This window comes from Microtus oregoni, unplaced genomic scaffold (genome assembly GCF_018167655.1).
Source record: "Microtus oregoni isolate MIOR12 unplaced genomic scaffold, Mior012 000033F_ref0000390, whole genome shotgun sequence".
In the NCBI taxonomy this organism is placed as follows: domain Eukaryota; kingdom Metazoa; phylum Chordata; class Mammalia; order Rodentia; family Cricetidae; genus Microtus; species Microtus oregoni.
The window spans coordinates 11,398,083-11,423,610 of NW_024543092.1; the positions used below are offsets into that span (position 1 = coordinate 11,398,083).

Genomic DNA, 25,528 nt, shown 5'->3' on the forward strand with positions numbered 1-25,528 from the left:
TTTTGGGACCCAGACATGCCTAGGTTTGAAATGATGACCCTTCTGTATTATCTTTCTCACTGTGCTACATTAAGTAGTGTGGAGAGCAGAGCCTGACGTGGTGGGCAGAGGAGTTAAGAAGCAGCTATAGTAGTTGTAGTCATTGTCTGCATCTCAGGATTTGGTTCCTCTATTAGACAAGCCTCAGGGGACACCTGGGATTGTGTAGCCTGTAGGTAATTTTATGAGAGACTATGTTGATTAGGTTAATTGAGATTGGAAAACCCACCCTAGAAATGGGTGACACCATTCCCTAGGCTTGTGTCCTGGACTAGAGAAGGAGCGAGCTAGCTGAGCACATTGAGTTTGCTATGGGACCAGCTCTTGGTGCTTCCACTGCGTTGACTTCCCCAACATGGTGGACCACACCCTTAAACTGCCAGGGAGAAAAAAATAAACCTCTGCTCCCTTGAGCTGCTTTTGCCAGGCTTGTTTGTTTGTTTATTTTCTAGACAGCTCTGGCTGTGCTTTAACTCACTTGGTAGACCAGGTTGGCCTTGAACTCGCAGAGATCCACCTGCCTCCCAAGTGGTGGGTTTAAAAGTGTGTGCCACAGCTGCCCTGCTATTGTTGGGACTATGGTTCTGGCTCCAGAATCCCTTGCCTATGAAGTCCCTCCCAGGCATGCAACTTTTCCTTTGAACATCTGGTTTCTTTTAAAATTATCTGTGAAATGGGAAACATGCTTAAGGCTGTATCTTATATTTATTTTTAGTATTAGGTTATAGTTAATATTCCCTTGATATCTGTGGGGGCTCCAATCCAGGATGCCCCTTGGGTTGCAAAAACCTGTGGATGTTCAAGTCATTCTATAAAACACTATAGTTTAGTGTGCATATTGTCTCATAGATTTTAGATGATCTCTAAATTACTTCTAATACTTAATATAAGCAAAATGGCACACGAACTACGATTTAGCAAGAATTTGTGCGGGAAAGGTCTGCACTTCATTTCCTTCCTGTTTATTTTTGGCTGTTGTTGGCTGGCTCCATGTGTGTGGAAGCCACAGCTACAGCAAGCACATGGTAAGATTCATGCCGTATTCAGGGTGACTCCAGAACATGATTTATTTTTACTTCTCTCTCCTCGGGACTCACTTTTATCTAGAGATTAAAATAAATATGAGAGTGTTTGAGGAGAAGAGGCAGGGGGAAGAGTTCCCAGAAGCAAGAAATGATCAGACTAGATCCCTGAGGAAACTAAAGCTGTCTGATACCACACGCCATGTTGGAAGAAACTTTCAAGTAATTTCTTACCTAGACCCCAGCTCTTGTAGGAAATATGAGTTATTTATTGTTGGTTACTTATTTTGGGATAAGGTCTCACTATGTAGCTAGTTGGGGGCTATGTAGACCAGCCTAGGCTCAAACTCACAGAGATCAACTTACCTCTGCCTCCCAGGCACTGGGGTTAAAGGCGAGCGCCATGCCTGGCATATTTTATTCTTTAATTCATTAGCTATTTTTTGGTAGTTCTGGGCCTTGACCCCAGGGCCTTGTATATTCTAGGCAAGAGCTTTAAAGGCTTTAACATTTAATCTTTAACATTTCCCATACGACCCGGTGTCTGACTCTTTCTCAAGCTTCCCCAGAGCTGTAAAGTCTCTGATGTTCCTACAGTTCCAGGTGGGGCAGCTCCCCAGCAAAAGAGGTTGAGACCAGACAGAGTTTCTCCAATTTATGCTCTAATCCTGGTAGTGTCTTATTTCCCGGCGTAAACTGAAATAGCATTTATTCCTCCTCTCGTCCCTTCCTGTCCCATCCCCTCCCCTCTACTCCCCTTCCCTTCCCTCTCTTCCCCTATCCTTCCTTTCCTTTTTTGCTTCTTCACAGCTCTGCAGATTGAACCTATGGCTCATTCATGCAAGGCACGTGACCCTCAGACATACTTTCTTTACTTAGAAAAAAAAAATTCTTGGAGACCAGATCTTGTTAAATTGCCCAGACTGGATATGAATGCATTCCATAGCTCAGGCAAGCCTTGACCCTTCTCAGCCTCCCAAGTAGCTAGGATTTCCTGCCTGTTCTATCAGGCCTAGTTGAAATCCCTTTTATTTATGGCCACATGGTAAATGTTTTGAAGCCATTTCTAGGTCTCTTTCTTTGGCTAAGCAGCCCAAGGGTTTTCCCAATGCTCTTCACTGATACCCTCTGAGTGTAGTATAAGAAGCTAAGGTGTTCTTCTCTCCAGATGAGGAATGAGCATGAAAACAAACAGGAATGTAACACCTGCTGAGGAGGTCGAAGTTACAGGTGTTTCTGGGGCTCCAAAGTAGAATCAACAACCAAGCCAAGGAATGATGTAGGACTGTGGATTGTACTCCCTACCGTGAAACAGGAAGAATTCAATCCTGTTACTTTTTCTGTCCCCCCTCTTTTTACTTCTTAGCTTTTATTATATGATTGTATCGACATTGTCACGATTTGCATTCTGACTTTTTATTAAAATTTATCAGATGGTTTATCTTTAGGGTCATTCTAAAAATTTAGAAATCAGAATAGCATTTAAAGATTCCATGATACAAAGTTTTTTATTATTTATTTATTTATTATTGTGGTTCTAATCTTAGCCATGTTAGAACCCCTGTTTTCCTGCTGAAAAGGTCCAGTAGGAACTGTCCGTGGTCCTCCAGGCTCAGGCTGACCAGCCCAGAGCAGTGTTTTCGGCTCTGTAGTGCAGCCCAGGAACACAGTGGCTTCTGGGGCAGAGAAATCCACGGTCAGCCAGCACTGAGCTTTATAATAATTTGCTAAAAGACTTCCAAACTTCAGCTACCATTGCCCTTTTCAGTATACACAAAGCCATTGGGACAGCTCGGATTCGGGAAAGGTCCACTCACCTGCAGGAAAAATGGTTCTGTAGCTTCTGCCTCACTGAGCATCTGTTAGAGTAAACAAAACAATCCTTCTGGACTACACTTATATACTTCGGAGGGGTATGCTTGGATTTGAAGACGTTTGTAGAAGTTGATGGCATGTGGTGACATGCTCTTCTGTCTCATGAGAGAAGAGAGACAGGGGGATCAAGTTAAAGTTAAAGGCTAGCCTGGTCTCCATTGTAAGTTCTAGACCAGCTGGAGCTACAAAGATTCCGTCTCAACAAGGCAAAAAACCAAGAAAAACAAAGACACAAGAGTAAGCCCTTCTTACAGAGATTTGTTGAAACCAGGTACACCCTCGTGCCTGGCTTCCTAGAGATTTTAAGGTGATTTCTTCACGTTCAAGATATTTAATTTTAATTTGTATTAAAATAAAAGAAGTAATGCTGCTTTCAAAAATCTATGGTTAGTGCTGTGTCAGCAGACAGTTCTCCGCATTGTTCTGTAAGGTATAGTGTCACTCGGTGATACATAACTATAATCTAATTGAATAATTTTGAATATTTGTCATTTCCATACTTAATAATTTAGTTTATACTTATGTTTTTTGGGGGGGAATGGAATTGTAGTTTTAAAAGATGTTCGCATATTTTATTTTGTTATGTAGTATTATATGAAAAATTTATACCCAAGTTGTCCCTGTTTACACAAGTGTGCCTGTGTGGCAGGAATTGCAGGATTTATTTATTAATCTTAACTGTGGTTGGCAGAATTAAACAACTGACTTTTTAAATTTATATAATTAGTTTAGAATTGGGAGGATTAAGGTTCAGCCAGAAGTTCCCACCTCGACAAAAACTAATTGTATTTTCAAAAAAATAATTTGATCCCAGGCATTATAGAAATCCATATTGTAGCTAGCAAGTTCATGATAGGAATCAATTGTGCCTGTGTGTCATGCATGAATGTGTATGTGCGTACCAGTTCTTTTCTTTTGAACCACCAACCAACTCCCAAGTCATGATACGGAGACTTATTAGTTATGAATGCTTGGCCTTAGTTTATGCTTGTTTCTTGCTAGCTTTCTTTCTTTAACTTAATTGAACCTGTTTCTCTTTATCTACCTTTAATCTTGGACTCTTTACTTTTTCTTTCTTTAGGTCCTATGTATGCAGTGTAATGACCAGGCTAGCTTAATATGAAACAGCAAATTTTAATGAAGGGATAGCTTACAACACCAGGGATCCAGTGATGGGCAGGAAATACAAAAAGGGACCAGCGGGGCTCACACCCACCAGATTTATATGTAAACATTAGCCCGAGGCGAACACGCCCCCCCATTGGGCTGGGCTTCCCCTACATCTCCCCCTTTTGTCTAAATAAGACAGAACTAAACCAAATACAACTATATACAATAGTAACAAATAATAAATATAACAAACAATATTGAGCAAGAAACATATAACAAAAGTTTTGCTAAACATTCTATCTCAAGGAGTCTAAATAATGTAGAGAGTAATTACAATTATCTAATCTTCAACTCTGTCAAAGATCTGAGAAGGGAATTAATATTACTTAACAAATGAGAGATATCCAAAATGTGCAACAAATGACAGAGACAACTGACTACCTGGGCAATCACCCAAAGTCTCGTTTGTAATGTTGAGTCAACCAACTTTGGCTAAGGCCTAACATAACTGACATACCATTATTAAAGGCAAGGAACTTTCTTAGAACTATCCTACCCTGTCTTGGCAAGATAAGACAATCCTGTTTCATTCACTTATGGATATTCTGTATCTTTGTCAGTAGTTGAGGTATGGGCTTTTCTTAACCCAAAGGCCAAGAAGACAAGCTCCCAGTGGAGTGTCTTTGGTGCTCAACGTTCTCTCAGGAATAGAGTGGTGTTGCCAGGAGTGATTGTGTCTCATTGGCACAGAATTCTAGGATAGATTAAAGGCCATTTTCTACAGCTCTTCAAAGAGGCTGAAGATTATACTATCTATACTATCTATACTAAATATAATCTCTATGTATCTAAAAAACCTGATTAACCTAAAAATAAATATGACAAACATATAATTCTCAATACCTATCTAACTTGAAGACTAAGAGAATAAACAACTGTGCAATATATGAAGACAATGATCTTCAACTGTAAAGAATGTCATTACATATCAAATGTAAACAATGTTATTATATAAATGATATCAGAGGTAGAAATGTACATTGTAATATGGTAGATGTATCAATACAATATAGACAAAGTTATAAGCATACTCTTATACAAAAATAGAGGTAGGAACACTCACATTCAATATTCAATATATCAATATACAAGAAACAGTACCAATACGATTTTCTAAAAACAGTAATTCACAAATACCAATCATCCCATCAAACCAGTTAATCCCCCCCCTTTTTTTTTTAAAAAAAAAATACCCCTAATTCCATAAAATATCTCCCCCATCCCCTCAACCCTAAACCAACCACTAAATGATATCCCTAACCCTGAGGGCAAACTCTGTTGGGAGAGGGGACGTTGTCCTCTAAGATTGCTTCTAGCTGACATGGGGGCGACGTTCTTCTTAGCGGGTCCTGTGAAAGCAAATGATGGTAAAATTCCCAAATTAACCTTTGACCTAAGAAAATTGTATCCTTCTGGAGTCTTTGATGGAGTTGAAGAATGGTTAGTTATAGTTATAGTTTTCCTTAGTTATGATAAAAGATAAAGTAGATATAAATATTGTAACTGTAATTCTTGCTTTATAACTGTTTTGTTATATGTAATTTTACTATGTTAAAGTGAAAGCCTTTCTTTTTTGTTTAAACAGAAAAAAGGGGAAATGATGGGGGAGAGTCTTCTGTTTTGTGTTAATTTCATTGGTTAAATAAAGAGACTGCCTTGGCCCTTTAAGAGGACAGAAAATTAGGTAGGCGGAGAAGACTGAAAAGAATGCTGGGAGAAAGAAGCCGAGTCAGGCAGTCGCCATGATTCTCCCACTCCAGACAGCCACAGGTTAAGATCTTCCCTGGTAAGCCACCTCTTAGGCTACACAGATCATTAGAAATGGGTTAGATCAATATGTAAGAGCTAGCCAATAAGAGGCTGGAACTAATGGGCCAGGCAGTGTTTAAAAGAATACAGTTTCCGTGTAATTATTTCGGGTATAAAGCTAGCCGGGCGGGCGGCCGGGTGCCAGGAACGTAGCCCGCTGCTCCGATCACTACAGTCCTACTCTGAACTGCTGGCTGGCAGCTGCCTGCAGCTCCTTCTCTTTCTCCCTCAATCTTTTTCATCCTTCTTTTCTAGATTCCTCCTCTTATTTATTTTCTCTGCCCACCACCCCGTTCAGCTTTTTAATTAGGTCAATCAGGTGCCTTAGGCAGGCAAGGTGAACCAGCAACACGCCTTTTCATCATTAACAAAGGCAGCAGAAGCAAATGTAACTCATCTTTATACAGTTTTGTAATTGTGAGTTACTGTCTTTAGACAAATATATTGGTATAGATTCTTGTATATTCATGCAAAGTTAAATTATATTGACTATTGTACGCATGCATGTTTCTACCTCTGTTTAAAACATTTTTTATGTATTGACATATATTGTATTGATATATATTGTATATATTTACCATATTGCAGTGTACATTTCTACCTCTGATTAAGATATTTATATAATATTTGTGTATTGATATATATTTACCTACTGCAATGTATATTTGTACATTGTTTATATTTGGAGGTCATTGTCCTCATTTGTTTCACAGTCGTTTATTGTCTTAGTCTTTAAGTTAGATAGATATTGAGAATTATATAGACTAATAGTCATCTAAGTTTGTCATTTATAATAGACTAATCAGGTTCTTTAGATATATAGAGATTATACTCAGTATAGATAGATAATCTTCAACTTCTTCAAAGAGCTGTAGAAAATGGCCTTTAATCTAACTCAGAGTTTTGTGGTAGTGAGACACAATTGCTCCTGGCAACACCACTCTATTCCCGAGAGAATGTTGAGCACCAAAGACACTCCACCTGGAGCCTTCTTTTTGGCAGAACTGGCCTTGGGGCAAAGAAATGCCCATACCTCAACGACTGACAAAGATACAGAGCGTGCATCAATGGATAAAACAGGGCTGTCATATCCTGCCAAGACAGGGTAAGATAGTTTTGAAAAGTTGCTTGCCTTTGAAAATGGTATGTCAGTTATGTTAGGCCTTAGCCAAAGTTGGTTGCTTCAACGCTGCTAACGTGATTTTGGGTGATTGCCCAGGTAGCCAGTTGTCTCTGTGATTTGTTGCATGTTTTGGAAGTTGTTTTACTGAACTTCCTAATTACCCAGGTAACATTATTTCCCTTCTCAGATCTTTGATGGGGTTGAAGACTATATAAATGTAGTTACTTTCTCTCATGACTTGGCCAAGTTATTTATTATACAAGACCTAAGCTAGTTAGAATAGGATATTTGTACTTATTGTATATAATTTCATAGTAGGTTTAGAACTCTCTTATTTAAACAAAAGGGGGAGGTGTTGCGGGAGGTCCTCCCACTCCTCCAGCCTATCACCGCTGAGATACCAGCCCATTGGGGCGTGGTCTCTTTCCCTTTAAAAAAGCGGCCACTTCCCTCTCCTCTCTCTCTTCACTTCCTGCTCCGCTGGCGACTAGACTCCTTTCCTGGTTGCGTAGAGGGCTGTTGCCTGGGACAGTGATCTGTAAGTTTTTCCCCTTTAAATAAATACCACCCTAATAATCATAACCCCGAATTGGTGTGGCATTGTTTGTGACTTACGCCTTCATTTTGGCGCCCAACGTGGGTGCCAAGTAATATTCCATAGCATAAACTAATGTAACCAATCTTTATACAGTTAAAGTAATATTCTATAGAATAAACTAAGGTAACACATCTTTATATAGTTAAAGTAATATTCCATAGAATAAACTAATGTAACACATCTTTATACAGTTAAAGTAATATTCCATAGAATAAACTAAGGTAACACATCTTTATAAATTTAAAGTAATATTCCATAGTATAAACTAAGGTAACACATCTTTATAAAGTTAAAGTAATATTCCATAGTATAAACTAACACATCTTTGCCTAGTTAAAATAATATTCCACAACATATGTTTGTGTGTGTATCTGTCTTGCATGAATATGTATGTGTTTGTGTGTGTGTATGTCTTGCATGAATATGTATGTGTTTGTGTGTGCATGTTTATCATGCACGATTATATATGTGTTTGTGTGCCTGTGGAGGCTGGTGATTGATGGAGACTCTCTCCCTCTTCTGCTCAGTACCTTATTTTTGAGACAGGACTTCTCTGTGAACCTGCAGCTCACTGATGAGGTCACACTGGCTGCCCTGCCAACTCTGGTGATCTATATATTTTTTCCCCATCCAGCAGACCTCTTGACTTTTTCATGTGGGGTCTGGGAACTCAAACTCAAGGTTCTTGTGCTTTTGAGACTAGCACTTTACCCGCTGAGCCCTCTCTACAGAGATATTGAAAGACTTTTTTTTCCTTCAGATAGATTTCTGCCTTTCATTGAACACTTTCTGTTATTTGTATATGATTTTGTTAAATGTAATGGTGAAGTTATTATTATTCATTTACTGACTTTAGCCTACTGAGCTTAAAGATTTTATTATTATTATAATTTTATTATTATTGTTATTACTGTCTTGATATTTTTTGAGATAGGATCCCTGCATGTAGTCCCATCCTGGAACTTGCTAATGTAGGTCAGGCTGGCCTTGAACTTACAGAGATCCACATGCTTCTGCTTCCCAAATGCTGGGATTAAAAGCATATAGTACTACACCCAGTAAGATCTGTTAATTATTACAAAATGTCTTAAGCGTTGCCTTCCGCCTAGGGCCTGCCCTTACTTACAGATGTATTCTCAGTGGAGCTCACTTGTGAGCTTTCTGGGAAAGAAGCTGTTTTTTTCTCCTCCCATGTCAGTGTGGTCTGACAGCTGCCACCAGGTCATGCCTAGCCATGGTCATGTCACCTCATGTCTCATGCTTCAGAGCATCCTTGAGGTAGCCACTCATCCAGACTCCAGCCCGGTGACCTGCTGCAGGGGACTGGGAAGGTAATTGATTTGCAGTCCCGAGGACACCTATTTCCAGTAGAACAGAGTGGCCGAATCCCAGAGAGATTAATTAGAGTGCCGGGGAGCGGCTGTCCCCAAGGTCTGCTGCTGGCTCCCGCTCCTTTATTTCCTAGGGAAACAGCGTAGAGTCTGCTGGGACGGATATTTCCAGAAAAAAAAAAAACACACAACGAAGCTACTCTTGTGATTTTAATTAAACATCATGACTGGTGCTTGGATTTACAAAGAGGCAATGCTTGGTTTAGGGCAGTGGTTCTCAACCTTACCGATGCTGGAACCCTGTAGTATAGTTTCTCCTGTTGTGGTGACCCCCACCCCCAGCCGTTAAAATTATTTTGTTGCTACTTCATAACTGTAATTTTGCTACTGTTGTGAATTGTAGCGTAAATATCTGATATGCAGGACATCGGAGAAGCAACCACTAAAGGTGTCGGGTGACCCACAGGTTGAGAACCACTGTTTTAGGGTATGACTAAGTTGGTAGTAGATAGTAGGTTAGAAACATTTTTAAAAGCTGAAGTATTTTAATTAACCTTGGTGCTCTTTTGGTGTTAGATGAGATTTGATTAATCTACTTCAAATTGTAAGTCCACATACTCTAGCGTCTGAGGTCAGAAAAGGGTGTCAGAGCCCCTGGAACTGGAGTTCTAGATGGTTCTGAGACACTGCGTGGGTGCTGGGAATCAAACTGGGGACCCCTGGAAGGGCAGCTAGTGCTTTTAACCACGGGGTGATCTCTGCAGCCCAAACAACTTATTTAATAACTTCATGAAGACATGGAGAGACCGTGGAACTAGAACTGTAATGCACACCTAACCCTAAGTCCTTGGAGTCGCAGGTACGCTAGGTAAATGTAGACCTCATCAAATGCAGATATACCCTTTACTGTTTGCATTCTGTAATCTTTCAGGACTTGCTCAGCGCCTTGGATGCCAAAACAGCCCTAGAGAGGGAAGCTAAGCTCTTCCAAGAAAGGCTGCTTGCTGCGCAGCGAGCCTGGGAGGCGTCAAAGCAAGAGCTGAACCAGCTGAGGAAAAACTGCCAGCAGCTGGACCTGAGCTTGAAGGTCAGCAGGGATGCAGCCGCAGGCTCGCAAAGCCAGATCTCCTCCTTCAGGGAGAAACTCGCAAAGGTCCTTGGCAGCGGATTGGATATGGCTGGGTCCGCAGAGGACGCCATATTGGAGAGGATTCGAGAGCTGCGCATCCAGGAAGAGAGCAAGAAAAGGGTGAGTAGGCCATGGCCCCTTACAAATTCCTCAGCAGTCACTCAGCACACAGCAGCCATGTCTTGGAATTAGTGTTTGTACCACGTTTAGATGTACATAGGATGACCCGAGTCACTGATGGAGTTGGAGCTGGCCATGCGGAACTCTGTTTCTCCTGCAGTTAGTCATGGGGCGTGAGCTCTGGCAAGACCCTGAGATCATGGTTTCTGCAATTTTCAATGACTTTTTCTGTTTCTTTTTCTCTTCCTTCTCCATCCCCTGCCTCCATGTGCCTCTGTGTGGTGTGTATGTGTCTGTCTGTGTGTGGTCTGTATGTACCTAGTTGCATGTGCCCGTGTGTGGTGTTTGTGTATCTGTTTGCATGTGTCTCTGTGTTGGCCGAGACTGCTTGTTTGTTTCCCTGACTGCTCAGACCCAAATAGTCACACAGAAATTATATTAATTATAACACTGTTTGGCCAAGATTCCGCTATGTTTTTAGCCAACTCTTTTTTGAATTAACCTGTTTCTATTAATCTATGTAGCAGCACAAAGCTGTGGCTTATTGGTAAGGATCCAGCATCTGTCTGCTTCGGCAGCTACAAGGCATCTCCCTGACTCCACCTGTTCTCTCTATATCTCTGTTCAGATTTCCTGCCTGGCTTTACTCTGCTAACAAAGCTGAAACAGCTTTATTCATTAACTAATGATAATAACACATATTCATACCACACAGAGGGGGATCCCACATCACCTTTCTTTTTCTGTCTAAATAAAAGGATGTTTTTAACTTTAACCTAGTAAAATTACATATAACAACAGGTTCAAGCAAGAATTATAGTTCTATTTAGTCTATTTGTATCTGGCAAAACTAAAGAAAATATACTATCATTTGTTTTATCTTTGTGAGTCTAAAGTTTCATATATAATTTATCTTTTATTATAACTAAGGAAAACTATAGCTATCTGTCTTCAACTCTTCAAAGACCCCAGAAGGATATAATATTACCTAAGCAACTTCTAAAACTCTAGAAATGACAGAGACATCTTGTTGCCTGGATTGTCATCCAAAGTTCTTCTGTACTGTTGGGGCATCCATCTTCATCTTACAGGCCCATAGTATCCAGAAGACTTTTCCATGAAGCAGAAAATCTGAAGATCTATTTTGCCTTGTAATGGAAAAGTTCATCAGTTGCTTTCTTCTGTGTCCCGCAGAATGTCTGGCAGACTCTTTCATGAAGCAAGAACCCTGAAAGACTGTCTCACCTTTAAGCAAGTTCAGAAGTCATTTTTCTATGGGTCCTGCATGTCCAGTTCATACAGCGTACAGCAATCTAGTCAAGAGCAGTTTCTTGCTCAAATGGTTAGCAAACTCCATAAGGAGCCTCATTGATGCCCATAATCCTCTTGAAGTAATTGGCACTGCCAAAATCAGACATATCTTACTATTGAGATAAGCCTAAGTTCTTAAAAACCCTTCAAATGCCTTAATCTATAGGTCTTTGGAGTGCTGAAGATTATCTATCTAGCTGAAATATATCTCTGAAATATATCTAGAAAACCTAAATACCATGACTAAAAGTTTGGTTATTGTAGATGATATCTATTAACCTGTATTTCTTAATTATATATTACATTTTTAATGAGCTGTATAAACATAATACCTTAAACAAGGTAGAAATATACATACATACAGTGTAGCAAATTGACTTAAATTTGTATAAATAGTTCAAAGCCCATACCAATGCAAGGCATTCATTTCTTACCATCTTTCCCCTCCCCTTTTTAGAAAGTTTAGCAATTTGTACATAGTTTTCTCCAAACTGCTTCCTGCTGTTTGTTGGGTGAAGTATTTTTATGGGCTCATGAAGACCTTTAAAGGGGTCTTGTTCCATCAAACCACATCAGTCTGGAAGGAATCCATAGGTTCTCATCTTCTGGGAAAACAAAAACAGAACCTCTTTTTCAAAGCAACATATCCTTAGACCCAAATCTTGAAGTCAAGATGCTTTTATGTTGGTTTAGCTTAGCCACCCTAGAAAGTCCTGTCCCTGCCTTTCAAGGCTAGAATTACAGGCGAGCCACCCAACCCCCAGTCATTGACCTTCACTCTTGGTTCTGGAGTCCCGCGTTTGGCCCCCTTGCTTACACAGTGAGCACTTCAACCATGGGGCTATCTCCCCAGCCCCAGTGGATTATTTATTTTTCAGTACTGAAGATGGAACCCAGACTCTCCTACTTGGAAGGCAGCTCTATCAGTGGCCTGCCATCCTGGCTTTTTAGATTCTACTTTCTCATCTTATTAGCAACTAGTACAAAGTTCACAGTCCCTGTTCAAAGCTGTAAAGTGTAGTAATAGGAGCGGTGGGGCTGCGTCCCTGGCACCCCGGCTGCCTGGCTAGCTTATGCCCCGAAATAATTACACGGACACTGTATTCTTTTAAGCACTGCTTGGCCCATTATATCTAGCCTCTTCTTGGCTAACTCTCGCACCTGGACTAGCCCATTTCTAATAATCTGTGTAGCCCACGAGGTGGCTTACCAGGGAGATTCTAGCCTACATCCATCCTGGGTTGGAGCTTCATCGCATATGCCTGGGAGAGGGGAGCATGGCATCTGCTCCAGAGAGCAGAGCTGTTGAGTCTGAGCTCACTTCCTCTTCCTCCCAGCATTCTGTTCTGTTTACTCCTCCCACCTATGTTTTAACCTATCAGGGCCAAGCAGTTTCTTTATTGCTTAACCAATGAAATCAACAGATTGATATATGACACTCCCACATCAGTAAAGCTCTTTGAGTTCATCAAGTCTTGTTATTTTTGGGGAGTGAGTGGTGTTTTTGAGGTGCAGTTTCATTATATAACTCAGTTGGCTTCCAACCCACAGGACCACCCCCCCCCTTTATAAGGCCTCCTGAGGGCAAGAATTGCAGGCCTGTTCCACCACACTCGCCAGTGTGTTTTCAAATTTAGGGTATTCATGGGCTTGTAAACTAAATATATAACAAAGCTATATATCAACCATGCACAGTTCTCCACAACTGGTCTAGACTGTACCCATTGCCAGCCACACTCATTGTGCTCCAGCGGAGCCTGTGAGCCACTCTAGAGGGGATGAATGGAGATTAAATAGCCTGAGTCATTGAGGGTTTGCTGTCCTGCAGGGTCAGGTCAGGCCAAGACTTGCTAGGAAATAAGTTACCAGGATTTGCCTCCTAAGATTATTGTTTACTAGTGGCAGTCAACGGAACAGTTGTTATAGGTTCATTAACATGTTGTTAATGAACAAAAATCAAAACAACAAATGTTAACTGTTACTGTTGTGTCTCCTCCCCTTCGTCCTTGCTTCTGTCTTCTTGATTTTTAATTTTTTTAAATTTTTGAGTGAATGTGGTGTGTAAATGTGTGTGTGTGTGTGTGTGTGTGTGTGTGTGTGTGTGTGTGTGTTTATTTGTAGAGGCTAGAAGTTGACCTTGGGTCAATATTGCTCCTCAGGGTACCACTCTTTTTTTTTTTTTCTCTTGAAACAGAGTTTTTCAATGGCCTGAAAACCACTAGTAGGTTCTATTGCCTGTCCAAGAGCCCAGAGATCTGTTTGTCTCCACCTTACCAGGCCCTGCTTTTGTTCCGTAGGTTCTGCTGACTGAATTCAGGTCCTTTCAATGCAGTGATTTACAGCTGAGCCCTCTTGCCAGCCCCATGATGACTTTTGTTTTTTTAAAAAGTTAGTTTAGAAAGGCACTTGTAAATTTAAAAACAAACCAATAATCATCAACCAAAAATCCGTGCTTGCTCTACAAGTAATTCTCATGGCCTTCTTAGCCCAGTGCACGGCGTTTTTATAGTTGAACTGCACCCTGTAGCGTATACATATCGCTGAGGGTTAGAGCACCTTTTCCTGTGACTCAGTTTATACATTGGAAGTCAACTGAAGCAGAAAATAATTTCCTGGGCTGGGAGGAGCTTCAGGAAGATGTCTTGAGTGGTAGGGCATATGCATTGGTGGCCAGTGTTCTCCCCACACACTTTATTGCTTTTCATTGTGTTTATCTCAGCTTCCCCTTCCTATTTTAATTCCGGCGTGTGAAACATGGCGTACAGTTGCCAGAATGATGTGTATGTTTACTTTCTGAAGCAAAGTGGTGTAAATTGGTTAAGCTGGCTCTGCTCCCCCGACTCCCCATACAAATGAGAATGATTCAGCCTTTTTAGTGTCATTCTCGACCTCCCCTACCCTGTAATCTTTCTCAGTAGCTGCGCTTCCCATTTCAAAGCCCCAAATCAAGCCTGTGGCTGGTCTCTTGCATGACTCATCTTCAAGTAAAATCAGGAGAAAATGGATTTTGCACATTGTCTTAGAAATGTTTTCGAAGAATGGACGCTTTACAAATCGCCGACTCTGTTTGTGGAGGGCTGCTTCTTGCTGCCAGCTGCCGTGGCCACAGGCAGCCAGCTGTGGAGTCCTCCATGTGAAGGCCCTGCAGGCTTGGCCCGGCACACTGCCCACTTCGTGTGCATTCTTACATTGCTTTTCTTGTTTACTCCGTGGCTATCCATTCTGCCTCTTCTAGAATTGAATTCTCAGTGGAACTGAGGTCACTGCCTCCACCTCTTCACTAAGTCATTTCTGCTTCTCCCTTGAATGTCTGCTTCTGGCAATTTAATTTCTCTTTAAAAAGCTATGCCATATCTTAGAGCAGGGATTCTTAACTGTGGAACTGTTGATATTTAGACTGCAGAGTCATTTTTTTTGAGGGTCTTATGAAACCAGACTATTCTTGAACTCATGATCTTTTTTGTCTCTGCTTCCTGGGTGTGCACCCTCACACCTAGCTCTGTATAGGATAATGTATATGTATATGCATTTGTGTGTGTGTGTGTGTGTGTGTGTGTATGTGCTGTGTGCTTGTGTTTGTATATATAGGTGTATGTGTGTATATATATATATATATATGCATGAGTATATATGTGTAAGTGTATATCTGATGGAGGAGGGTCATCTTTCTATCTGTTGTTTCATTGGTTAAATAAAGAAACTGCCTTGGCCCTTTAATAGGACATAAAATTAGGTAGGCGGAGTAAACAGAACAGAATGCTGGGAGAAAGAAGCTGAGTCAAGGAGTCACCATGGTTCTCCCACTCCAGACAGACGCAGGTTAAGATCTTTCCTGGTAAGCGCACCTTGTGGTGCTACGTAGATTATTAGAAATGGGTTAAGAGGCTAAAACTAATGGGCCAAGCAGTGTTTAAAAGAATACAGTTTCCGTGTAATTATTTCGGGGCATAAGCTAACCATGTGGGCGGCCGGGTGCCGGGGATGCAGCCCTGCCGCTCCTATTACAACATATATCTGTGTTTATCTGTGTATATGTGTGTGTGGCAGGTGGTAGTAGTGTCCTGTGTGTTGTAGAGTGTTACCAGTGTCCTAGCCTCTGCCTGTTAGATCCCAGGGCAACCCTCAGTCCCAATTTGAGACAACTATTGTGTCTCCAGACATAATCAAATGTTTCCCTGACAAGGACAAAGTCATCCCTGTTTGGAACCTTCTGCCTCAGAGGAAGGCCCTGCTGCTGAGTCCCCAGGAATCCAAAAGAACCCTCTGAATGTTATTTAGCCTAGAATTTCAGGAAATATAATAGATGACGAAGAACAAAGACCCCTTGCATGATAGCTCACATGCAACATTTTTGGATTTTACATTTTGTGGCAAAGTTTTCCCCCTTTTGAGGTATTTCCTAACTTACTAATCTGGATGAGAATTGATTATATGTAGAGATGATGCGACCTGATCAATTTCTCCCCATTTCCTGAATTAAATACAGAGTCACACGAGCTCATCCACCTTGGAGTAGATATTCCTTCTGCGGGCTTTGCTTACTGCCTCACCTGAAAGTCTCACAGTCTGGAGGCTCTGCGGGTGCTGTGGACATAACCTGGTGCTCCTGAAGACCCGAGGGAAGTTCCACAGCCCTAGTCCTCCAAATCTCACAGCCCCTCATCATTTTCCTGCCACTCACTGGAGCAGACATTTCCCAAAATGCACTGACAGACTTCCACTGCTCAGCTACTGTCAAAAATAACTCTTTAAGGTCATGTCTGGGTGTGATGGAGTCTGAACAGCCAGAGGTGTACCGCCTCCATCCTCCCTAGTTGTCATTGGTCCCTAGCTCTGCACTAACAAAGCTCCGCTAACTGGGTGGCATCAGCACAGCTTCCTAGCTCACAGTTCTGTAGTTAGAATTCTGCCGTCAAGGTGTAGTTAGGGCTGGTTCCTGTGTTTGTATAGCTCACCTGGCTTCTGATGGTTCAAGGCCCTCCCTGGCTGGTGCATGGGTTTGCCCCACATTTTCTGCAGTATCTGCCTTTTATACATGTCTGATTTTGCATCCAAATTTCTTTTATAAACTTTTAGACACTGGAAACTAACCAGATCTCACCCCAACAACATTATTTGCAAAGAGCTTATTTCTAAATAAGCCCCATTCTGAGAGCCTTAAAACATCAGCTTACCTTTTTTGCCGATACCAAGTTAACCCATAACAGAAGTCAGCTTGGACAAAGAGGGAGGGAGCAGTGTTAGATAGAGGACATTGTTGGCCCCATGCACTGACGTGGAGGAAGGGGAATGTGGCTGATGTTAAGCTGGCTGATAACTTACTTTATATACTTCCAAAATGAAAGATATTATTTGAATAAGAGAAAAAAGTTGTTTATGTCCAAAAGCTTCCAGACCTTAGGTGCCCCAAGAGGCTTTCTTTGGTCACAGAGCTCTGGAGTTGTTTGGTAGAGTCTCAAAAGCAGAAGGCCTCACTGGGGAGATCAACAAATCTCCTCAGGAGGTGAGCTAGCTCTAGCCGCATTATGGCTTACTTGCCAAGTCTCTCTTGTTTCTTTTTGGAGGGTAGCCTGCTAAAATACCTCTTTAATTAACCAAGTTTAGGCATGTGCTTTTTTTGTGATGTTCCCATCCCATAGCCCTACATCCTCAGCAGAGAAGCCTTCAGTACATTCAGACAACACCAAGGAAGAATGGAAGAAAGAAAAGTCCGTTGGTTCTTTAGACTTATTGGTGTAAAAAGCAGCAGGCTTACAGTTTGGGTGGGAGTCCCCCAGGGACTGGTATATGGTGTTCTCAAGAATGGAGTTGGATGGTGCTGTTATTTTATGTAAATTTATGTAAATTTAGTTCTGAAAACAACAACAACAACACCTGTGTGCCCTGATAGCTAGCAAAGCTTCTGAGGCTCAGCTTTGTGATGGGGGTAGACTGGGAAGGACCACAGCTCTTTGTGATGGGGTAGACTGGGAAGGACCACAGCTCTTTGCTCCACTCTGAACCCCAGACTCTATGTAACACTGGTCCATTGTGTACAGTTCAGCCATCCACTTTTAGTAGTCTGCAAAGTGGCCTGCGCTGGGCTTTCGAGGCTCTTTGGAACATCCTTGGGTCTACACAGGTGGTGTACAGGCAGGGTTCTCTTGGCCTTGACTCAAATGCTTTTGACCCTCATTTGTCTCCAAGATTTCTAGTTGATAAAAGACTATGGCTAAAAAAATGTAGTTTGGGTAATATAACATACGACGATGTCGTTTTTTTTCTTTTATTGTTTTGAGACAGGATCTCATGTAGCTCAGGTTGGCCTTGGACTTGGACTTGCTTTGTAGCCAAGGATGACCAACCTCAACCTCCCCCCGACCCAGTGCTAGGATTGTAGGCAGGGCCACCACATCTGGCCAGCAGAGGGAAATTTCTGAAGGTTTAAAAACTCTTTAAGGAAAGAACATCAGGTTGGTTGAACTCATACACTGGAGGGGGAATAATGATGGCACATAGTGACGGCCACACAGTACTGAACTCCTAGCACGTCTACTGACGATAGTTCTTAGAGCTGACAAGATGAACTGAGGCTTCTCAGAATCTTCTGCCCTGTAATAATATTAAATATTTCCCTGGTGGTGGAAATAATCCCTCAGATATGGTTCTGAGTGCCTTACCATCCGATACTGATGTGTGAAATACCCTTTGAAGTGCAGGAAATACCTCTGGTGTGTGAAATACCCTCTGAAGTGTAGGATGAATTGTATTGTAGGCACGGTACTCTGAGGGTCATACAAGCATAGAATGAGATTTTAGTTTGTCTGTCTAGCCTCCTCCAGATGTCTCTCACTTCAGCCCACTCTGGGACATGGAGCTGACTAGCATCTGTCATCCGTTGAGCTGGATCCACTACCTGTTTGCTGTCTGGTATCAGTAAATCAAAGCGTCAGCCATCAGAGGAAACATGCTTGGCCTGGGAGTGGGGACATGGAGGCATGTCTCATGTAGATCAGGCTGGCCCCAAACTCCTGACAGTCTTGCTTCCAAGTGCTGAGAACGTTTATGTTTTTAATGGTGAATTGTTTCAGAGATTGAACCCAACCTCATAAAGGCTAAGTGCATTCTGCTGAGCTCTGTAATGGTTTCTTTTCAAATTTTTTTAAAAAAATTATTTTATTTTTTAACTGTATGAGTGTTTTGCTGCATGTATGTATACGTACCTTCGCGGTCAGAAGAGGTCATTGTATACTCTGGGAGGGCAGTTCCAGGCAGTTGTGAGCCACCATATTGGTTCTGGGAATTGAACCCTGGCCCTCTACAAGAGCAGCAAATGCTCTTAATGACTGAGCCATTGGTCAAGTTCCTCATGATGAATTCTTAGTGTAGCCTTTGAAACGTTAGTAATTTTAAATGACAGAAAATGATGCTTGAACTCTCCTAGGTAAAAACAAGGACAGAAAGTTGTATATATGGCACAACCTGGGCTATATCCTAACAATACAAAACTAATACATTATTTAAAATAAATAAACAAATAACTGAATAAATAATTGTTTGGAGGATCATGGGAGATTCTTTTCCTTAATGACTATTTTGCAGTATACATATAGTTATATATTGTATTGTATTATATTACTTAGGGATGGAAACTCAAGTAAATGTGGACTTTCTTTTCTAATATATGCTTATTGGTTTTTTTTTAAGATTTATTTATTTATTATGTATACAGTATTGTGTCTACATATATCCTATAGGCCAGTAGAGGGCATCAGATCTCATTAAAGATGGTTGTGAGCCATCATGTAGTTGCTGGGAATTGAACTCAGGACCTCTGGAAGAGCAGTCAGTGCTCTTAACCTCTGGGCCACTTCTCCAGCTTTGCTTATTGGTTTTTCATTGAGGGTAAGCCAGATCAAATCTTACCTATAATAGTGTTTCAAAAACAAAGATGGCAGCTTCAATGTCTCGCATTGAGCATGTTTATATAAACGACAAAGAAAAAAGCAAAGCCTGAGTTCTGTTCTTGATTTAAACTCTAAAAATGCTAAAACAATGGAGGCGACCAGTACTGTGGACCAGCACTGTAGTTCTGGTAAACATCTATTACTCTTTGCCCTTCTGCCTCCCCAAACAAAACATATTTATTCACCAGCGTTTTAGCCCAATTTTATTGAGCTCAGCATTTCCCAAAAAACTGAATTCAGTAAAGTCAAGATGGGTGGTCTAGAAGTGTACTTTAAGACTGAGATTAATCTTTTGCTCTTTGTTTTTGGGGACAGGATGATCAAGACAAAGGCAAGGCCATGATGGGGACACCCACTGAAAACAGTTTACCTGAGCTAATGGAGCTCACCAACTCCAGTCAGACAGGGAAGGAAATAGCATAGGTCCAAACTAGTCCCTCTGAATGTGAGTGACTTTGTATGGCTGGGGCAGATTGAGGGGCCCCTGGCAGTGGCACAAGGATTTATTCCTACTGCTTGTACTGCACTTTTTTGGAACCTCTTCTCTTTGGAGGGATACCTTGCTCAGCCCAGATATAGTAGGGACAGCCTTGGTCCTTCCACAAAGCAATGTGCCTTACCCTCTCTGAGGAGTGGATGGGGATAGAGTGGGGGAGTAGGTGAAGGGAATGGGAGGAGGGGAGGGAATGAGAACTGGGATTGGTATGTAAAAATTTTAATAATAAATTAAAAAAAAGAAGACAAAGGTGAGGGATTCCTGGGAAGGTTGCAAGTGCTGGGGGAATTTCTGGTGTCACCATATTAAAAAAGAATTTGACCTTTCAGACGCTAAAATGATAATATTTGTATATAATTGCACCACTGAAGTCTAGGGCACATATAACCAATATTCGGCTGAAGGCTAAATAAAAGAAAAAGTCTGTCTGCATTGGAATTCTCAGTGCACCTTCAAGCTGCATCTCATGACAAATTCACCACACAATCTTTAATCGCTTAAATGTGGTGAGAGAATCTCTCTGGGGAAATGGCGTCTTTGTGGCTCTTGAAATTTCTTTTTATCTGATTCTTTTCCCTTCCATCTTAGCTTCGAAATCTCTAAATAACAAATATTGAGATGAGCAAGTATTATCTGTAAATATGTGTTAACTAAACTTGTTAAAGGAATTATAGGGAAATGAACAACATCCACCATTATCAGTTTGATAAATGCAAGTTCATTTCACACAGAGGAAAGCAGCTACAAATGACCCACTTTAAATTGAACTTTTACAAGGAATCTGCAAGTGGGTGTCACATTGGTTATGCTTCTCGGCAGAGTGGCAGATCTGAATACTTTGTTGCATCTAAACAAGGCTTAGCCTTCTTCTCTGTCTTTGTTTCCAGATGGTCTCCCAGCTTGAAGCCCAGATATCAGAGCTTGTCGCACAGTTGGGAAACGAAGCTGAGCTTCACCGGAAAACCCTCCAGAGGGCCCAGGAGGCAGAAAGCAAGGTGGAGGCACTTCAGGGTCAGCTGAGTCACCTGGAGGGAGAGCTGCTTTCTGGAGACGTCTTGAGAGACAACTTGAATCTTGAGAAACAAAAAGTAATAATGGGGATGGCACATCCGTGGTGCGGGCGTCTGCCGTGGGCTAACCCTGTACCTGACAACATTCTGAACACTGCAGTGTTTAGACTGATCATGTCTTGAGTTATAAGCAAATTTCCAAGGAATAATAAGCCTCTTTATATTGCTTAGGGTTCCCTTGATAGTCAGTCCTGTTAAAGTCAGTATGCATGTATTGTATGACCACTCTTTATGAGGTTGGGATGTTTGGGGTAGCTGAAGTATAGGTGATTTATAGTTTCTATTATTAAAGGCTTAGCACTTAATAGAGGAGGCAGACATTAAGATGCCCTGCTGTACCCTAGACTATATACATTATAGTTGTCATAGTGTATTAATAAAGTATTGTAGACATTTCTGGGCAGTGAGGAGATTTTTACAAGAGAGGAGATGGTTCAACTGATCTTTGAAGGTTAAGTAGGATGATCGTAAGGGAAGGGGCAGACGCTGTAGATGGAAACAGTTTAAACAAAGGCATAAGGTCTTGTAAATGCTACACCCAGAGAATGCAGAGTGGGTGGCTATATGGTGGAATGTGGCATTCTTAGTGGGGCCACGACAAAGAAGGGAATGGGAAACGAAGATCTTTTAGACCTAAAGTTCCTTTTCCTCTGTAGAATATAAAGCATCTTTAATGACCGTGAAGCTCAGACCTACACGTGCTATTGTCGGTGGTAGACCGCATGTATGAGAGTGGTCCTGTATGGCCATGGCTGGGCCGTTTTGTAGAGGTAGAGCTGTGCTTACCATGCACAAAACCCTGGGTCGCATACTCAGCACCTCAGAAGTTCAAAATGATAAACTCATCGGTGGTGATGTGCCTGTCCGTGATGTCCCCACGCTGATCTGATGCTGCAGGACCTGGATCCTTCGTGAAGCAACAGACGCCTGGTGGAGCTGAGATCTTACAATGGAACCACTCAGAAGGGAGGGAACCAGTAGGGTAGCAGGAGACAAGTGGGCCATGAGAGAATAGTCCACCCCAGGGACCTGGGCATGGAGAGGACAGCATGACTTGGAGGTAGTTTTGCAGAATGGTGAGGAAGTGAGCTCGCTTGCCTCATGCTGAGTGTGGCTGGAAGGGAAGGGGTGCAGAGTCGTGAAAAGCAGGGTCGAAGAAAGGCTTTGTGGGTAATAGTGTGGAGGGGAGACCTCATGAGCTACAAGGGTCCATGAGAGAGAGGGCAGGAACAGAAAAGGAGGCACATAGGATCAAGACTATAGGGACAAAATTTGTCACGAGAGATACTCTTTGGCTGAGAAAAGTGTATTCTGTAAACTCGCTCCTTATTTTTCTGAACTTAAAAGAAACTGAGGATATGCCATGGCTACATTAGGGGTCAGATATGCAGAGATGCCTAAGAGGTGTCTGTGGAAGCCAACACACACGATATGGGTGGATCAGAGGCTGGTCCGCCTGGTGCTCTGATGGAGATGGAGGTGGGATGTGTCAGGAGCTTGGAGGCAAGAATGACAGCTTGTTTCTTATTTCCATATATGGCGACATGATCCTCCTCCTTTTCTTTTTCCTCTTCCTCTTCTTCATCTCCGTTCCCTTCTCATTCCTCCTCTTCTTCTTCTTCTGGCAAGGATTGGGTCTCACTCTAAAGCTCTTTCCAAATAAGTGTTATCGTTAGTCTTCATTAAAATTCTGCCAAAATAGTTCTCAGTTATGAAAGCAGATTGCATAAGCTAATTATGTCCACAGTGAGTTTTTCACAGATGCAAGTAGTAAAATGGCCATGTAAAACTGAAAGTAAAGTTGCCTAGAGGTTAAGTGCTAGATAAAATCTAGACTAGTACAATATAGGGTAGAATGCCTGGTCTCTAACTCACACTAAACTGTGATTCGAAGGAATAAAATACACAGAATCCCTTTTTTCCCCCTATAAAGCTGAAGATTTTTAAGCCAGTTGGGCATTCCTGTATTACTAGGGTGCTGAGACACAGGACCATGAGATTGAGATACCCTGGGCTACATAGTAAGTTCAAAGCCAGCCTGGGGTACATGGTGATAGTGTACCTCAAAACCAAAAAACAGAATAAAACAAAAACAAAATATAGGAAAAAGGAATAAAACAACTTGCCATCACCCAAAATCTTAAAAAAAAGAAAGATTTATTTTAGTTTTAATTACGTGTATCTGTGTGGTTCTGAGTGTAGGTTTGAACACATGAGTGTAGGTGCCCAAGAAGGCCAGAAGAGGGCATTGGATCCCTTGGAGTTGGAGTTAGAAGCAATGGTCACTTGAAGGGTACTGGGAAACAAACTTGGAGACCCTGCAAGGACCGTGCATGCTATCAACTGCTGAGCCGTTCCCCCAGCTCCTTGATTGTAACTACATGGAACAGCTAAAGGCCTTGAGAGAGGCGCGTCCTCTGCGGGGCCTTGGTTGGGTCCCATTTGCATCCCTTCTTGCCTGTTGTAGAGCCTGGCATGCAGACCAATTGGGCCACACAATTTTTCTTTTAATTTTTAAAATTTTAGATATTAAGCCTCTTTGGATGTGTAATTGGTAAAGATCTTTTCCCGTTCTGTAGCCTGCCAATTTGTTCAAATGCCCTTGTCCTTTGTCATACAGAAACCTTTGAGTTTCATGAGATCCCATTTATTAATTGTTCTTAGTGCCTGTGTTTTGCCCAGAAAGTCTTTTCCTGTGCTAAGGAGTTCATTACAGTTCCTCACTTTCTTCTTGATCAGATTCAGTGCTTCTGGCATTATGTTGCGGTCTTTTATCTATTTGAAGTTCAGTCTTATGCAGGGTTGTAAGTATCGACCTGCATTTTTCTACATGCAACTATCAGTTTGATCAGCATTATTTGGTATAGATGCTGTCTTTTATCCAGTGTGTATTTCTGGAGTCTTTGTCAAAAATTAGGTGTTCATGGGTATGTGGTCTTATTTCTGGATCTTCAATTCAATTCCATTGATCAATGTATCTATTTTTATGCCTACACCTCAGTGGTACTACTTGAGATCAGGGATGGTGACAACTTCAACAGATCTTTTGTCATTCAGGATTGTTTTTAGCTATCCTGGTTTCTTTGTGTTTCCATATCGAAAACCGACCTTTCAATTTCTGGGAGGAATTGTGTTAGAATTCCCATGGGGATTGCATTGAATCTGTAGATTGCTTTTGGTAGGATGGCCATTTTCAAATATTAATTCTACCAATCTATGCGGGTAAGTCTGCTTCCTCCACTTAAAATACAAGCAATAGCAGCTAGGTCACGTTCAAGCACATAGCAGAGATGAAAGAAGATCCCAAAGGGGAAGCACCAGAGCAAGAGGAGCTGGTGGCATGAGGACTCGGATATGAAGCTGTCTGTGGGGCCAAAGCGTGGTGAATGATGCTACAGTGATAGTTACTGTAGATTATAACGACGATAATTAATTTATCTGTATGCTACTTAACAAAATGGGAAAATATATGCTTGCAGATAATTCCATCCTGATGAGCAAAATATAGATAGTTCAGACCTTAAGTTGATCCACTTGGATGGCTGGAAATTATACTCTTTTCAGCATTTAATTGCCTGGAAGTGCCAGATGCTGAGAAGTTACCGCCACGAGAAGGCCTTATTGGAGACAGAAGCCCAGGCCCGCAGTTAGCACAGAGCAAGTTCACTGATGGATTGATCCACTCACCTAGCACACACACAGCATTCTGTCTGAATTCACCCAGAGAAACAACAACAGCCAAATGAAGGAAGACCTTTAAGCGTTGTGCAAGTTTAGTTGGTGAAACTATGAACCGTGTGGGCTGGAGAGATTCTAGGGTTAAGAGCTCTTGCTGGTCTTGTACAGGCCGCAGGCAGCAGCCACCCACGTGGAGACTCACAGATGAATGTCTGTAGCTCCAGTCTAGTGGATCCGATGCACTGTTTTAGCCACCCACGGCACTGCCTGCGTGTGGTGCACATGCGTGCATACATGAGGGCAGAAACACATAAAAATAAGTTAAATATTTAAAAGAATGCAGACTATGGCATCTTTCATACAGTTATGCTTTAGAGTGTTGGTCACCTAATCGTGTTATAGTAAACACTTTAAAGAGCATTTTCTAAAGCCCCTTCCCCATGTGTGCGCATGCGTGCATGTGTATGTGTGTGAGTGTATGAGTGTGTGTATAAGTGTGTGTGAGTGTGTAAGAGTGTGTGTGTGAGTATGTGAGTGTGTGTATGAGTGTGTAAGTGTGTGTATGAGTGTGCATGAGTGTGTAAGTGTGTTCATGAGTATGTGAGTGTGTGTATGAGTGTGCATGAGTGTGTAAGTGTGTTCATGAGTATGTGAGTGTGTGTGTATGAGTATGTAAGTGTGTGTATGAGTGTAAGCGTGTGTATGAGTGTATATGAGTGTGTAAGTGTGTATGAGTATGTGAATGTGTGAGTATGAGTATGTATAAGTGTGTATGAGTATGTATAAGTGTGTATGAGTGTGTATATGAGTG

General features: G+C 41.7%; 1 protein-coding gene across 1 annotated transcript in view; it reads left to right on the forward strand.

Annotated features, from left to right (window-relative positions):
• The window catches only part of Ccdc170 (coiled-coil domain containing 170), a 104,362-nt gene that overhangs the window by 65,170 nt on the left and 13,664 nt on the right, over positions 1-25,528 (forward strand). Inside the window, exons 7-8 of the mRNA XM_041679990.1 lie at positions 9,899-10,216; positions 20,857-21,057. Of these exons, the coding sequence (XP_041535924.1) occupies positions 9,899-10,216; positions 20,857-21,057 (519 nt within the window). The remainder of the gene's footprint in view (positions 1-9,898; positions 10,217-20,856; positions 21,058-25,528) is intronic.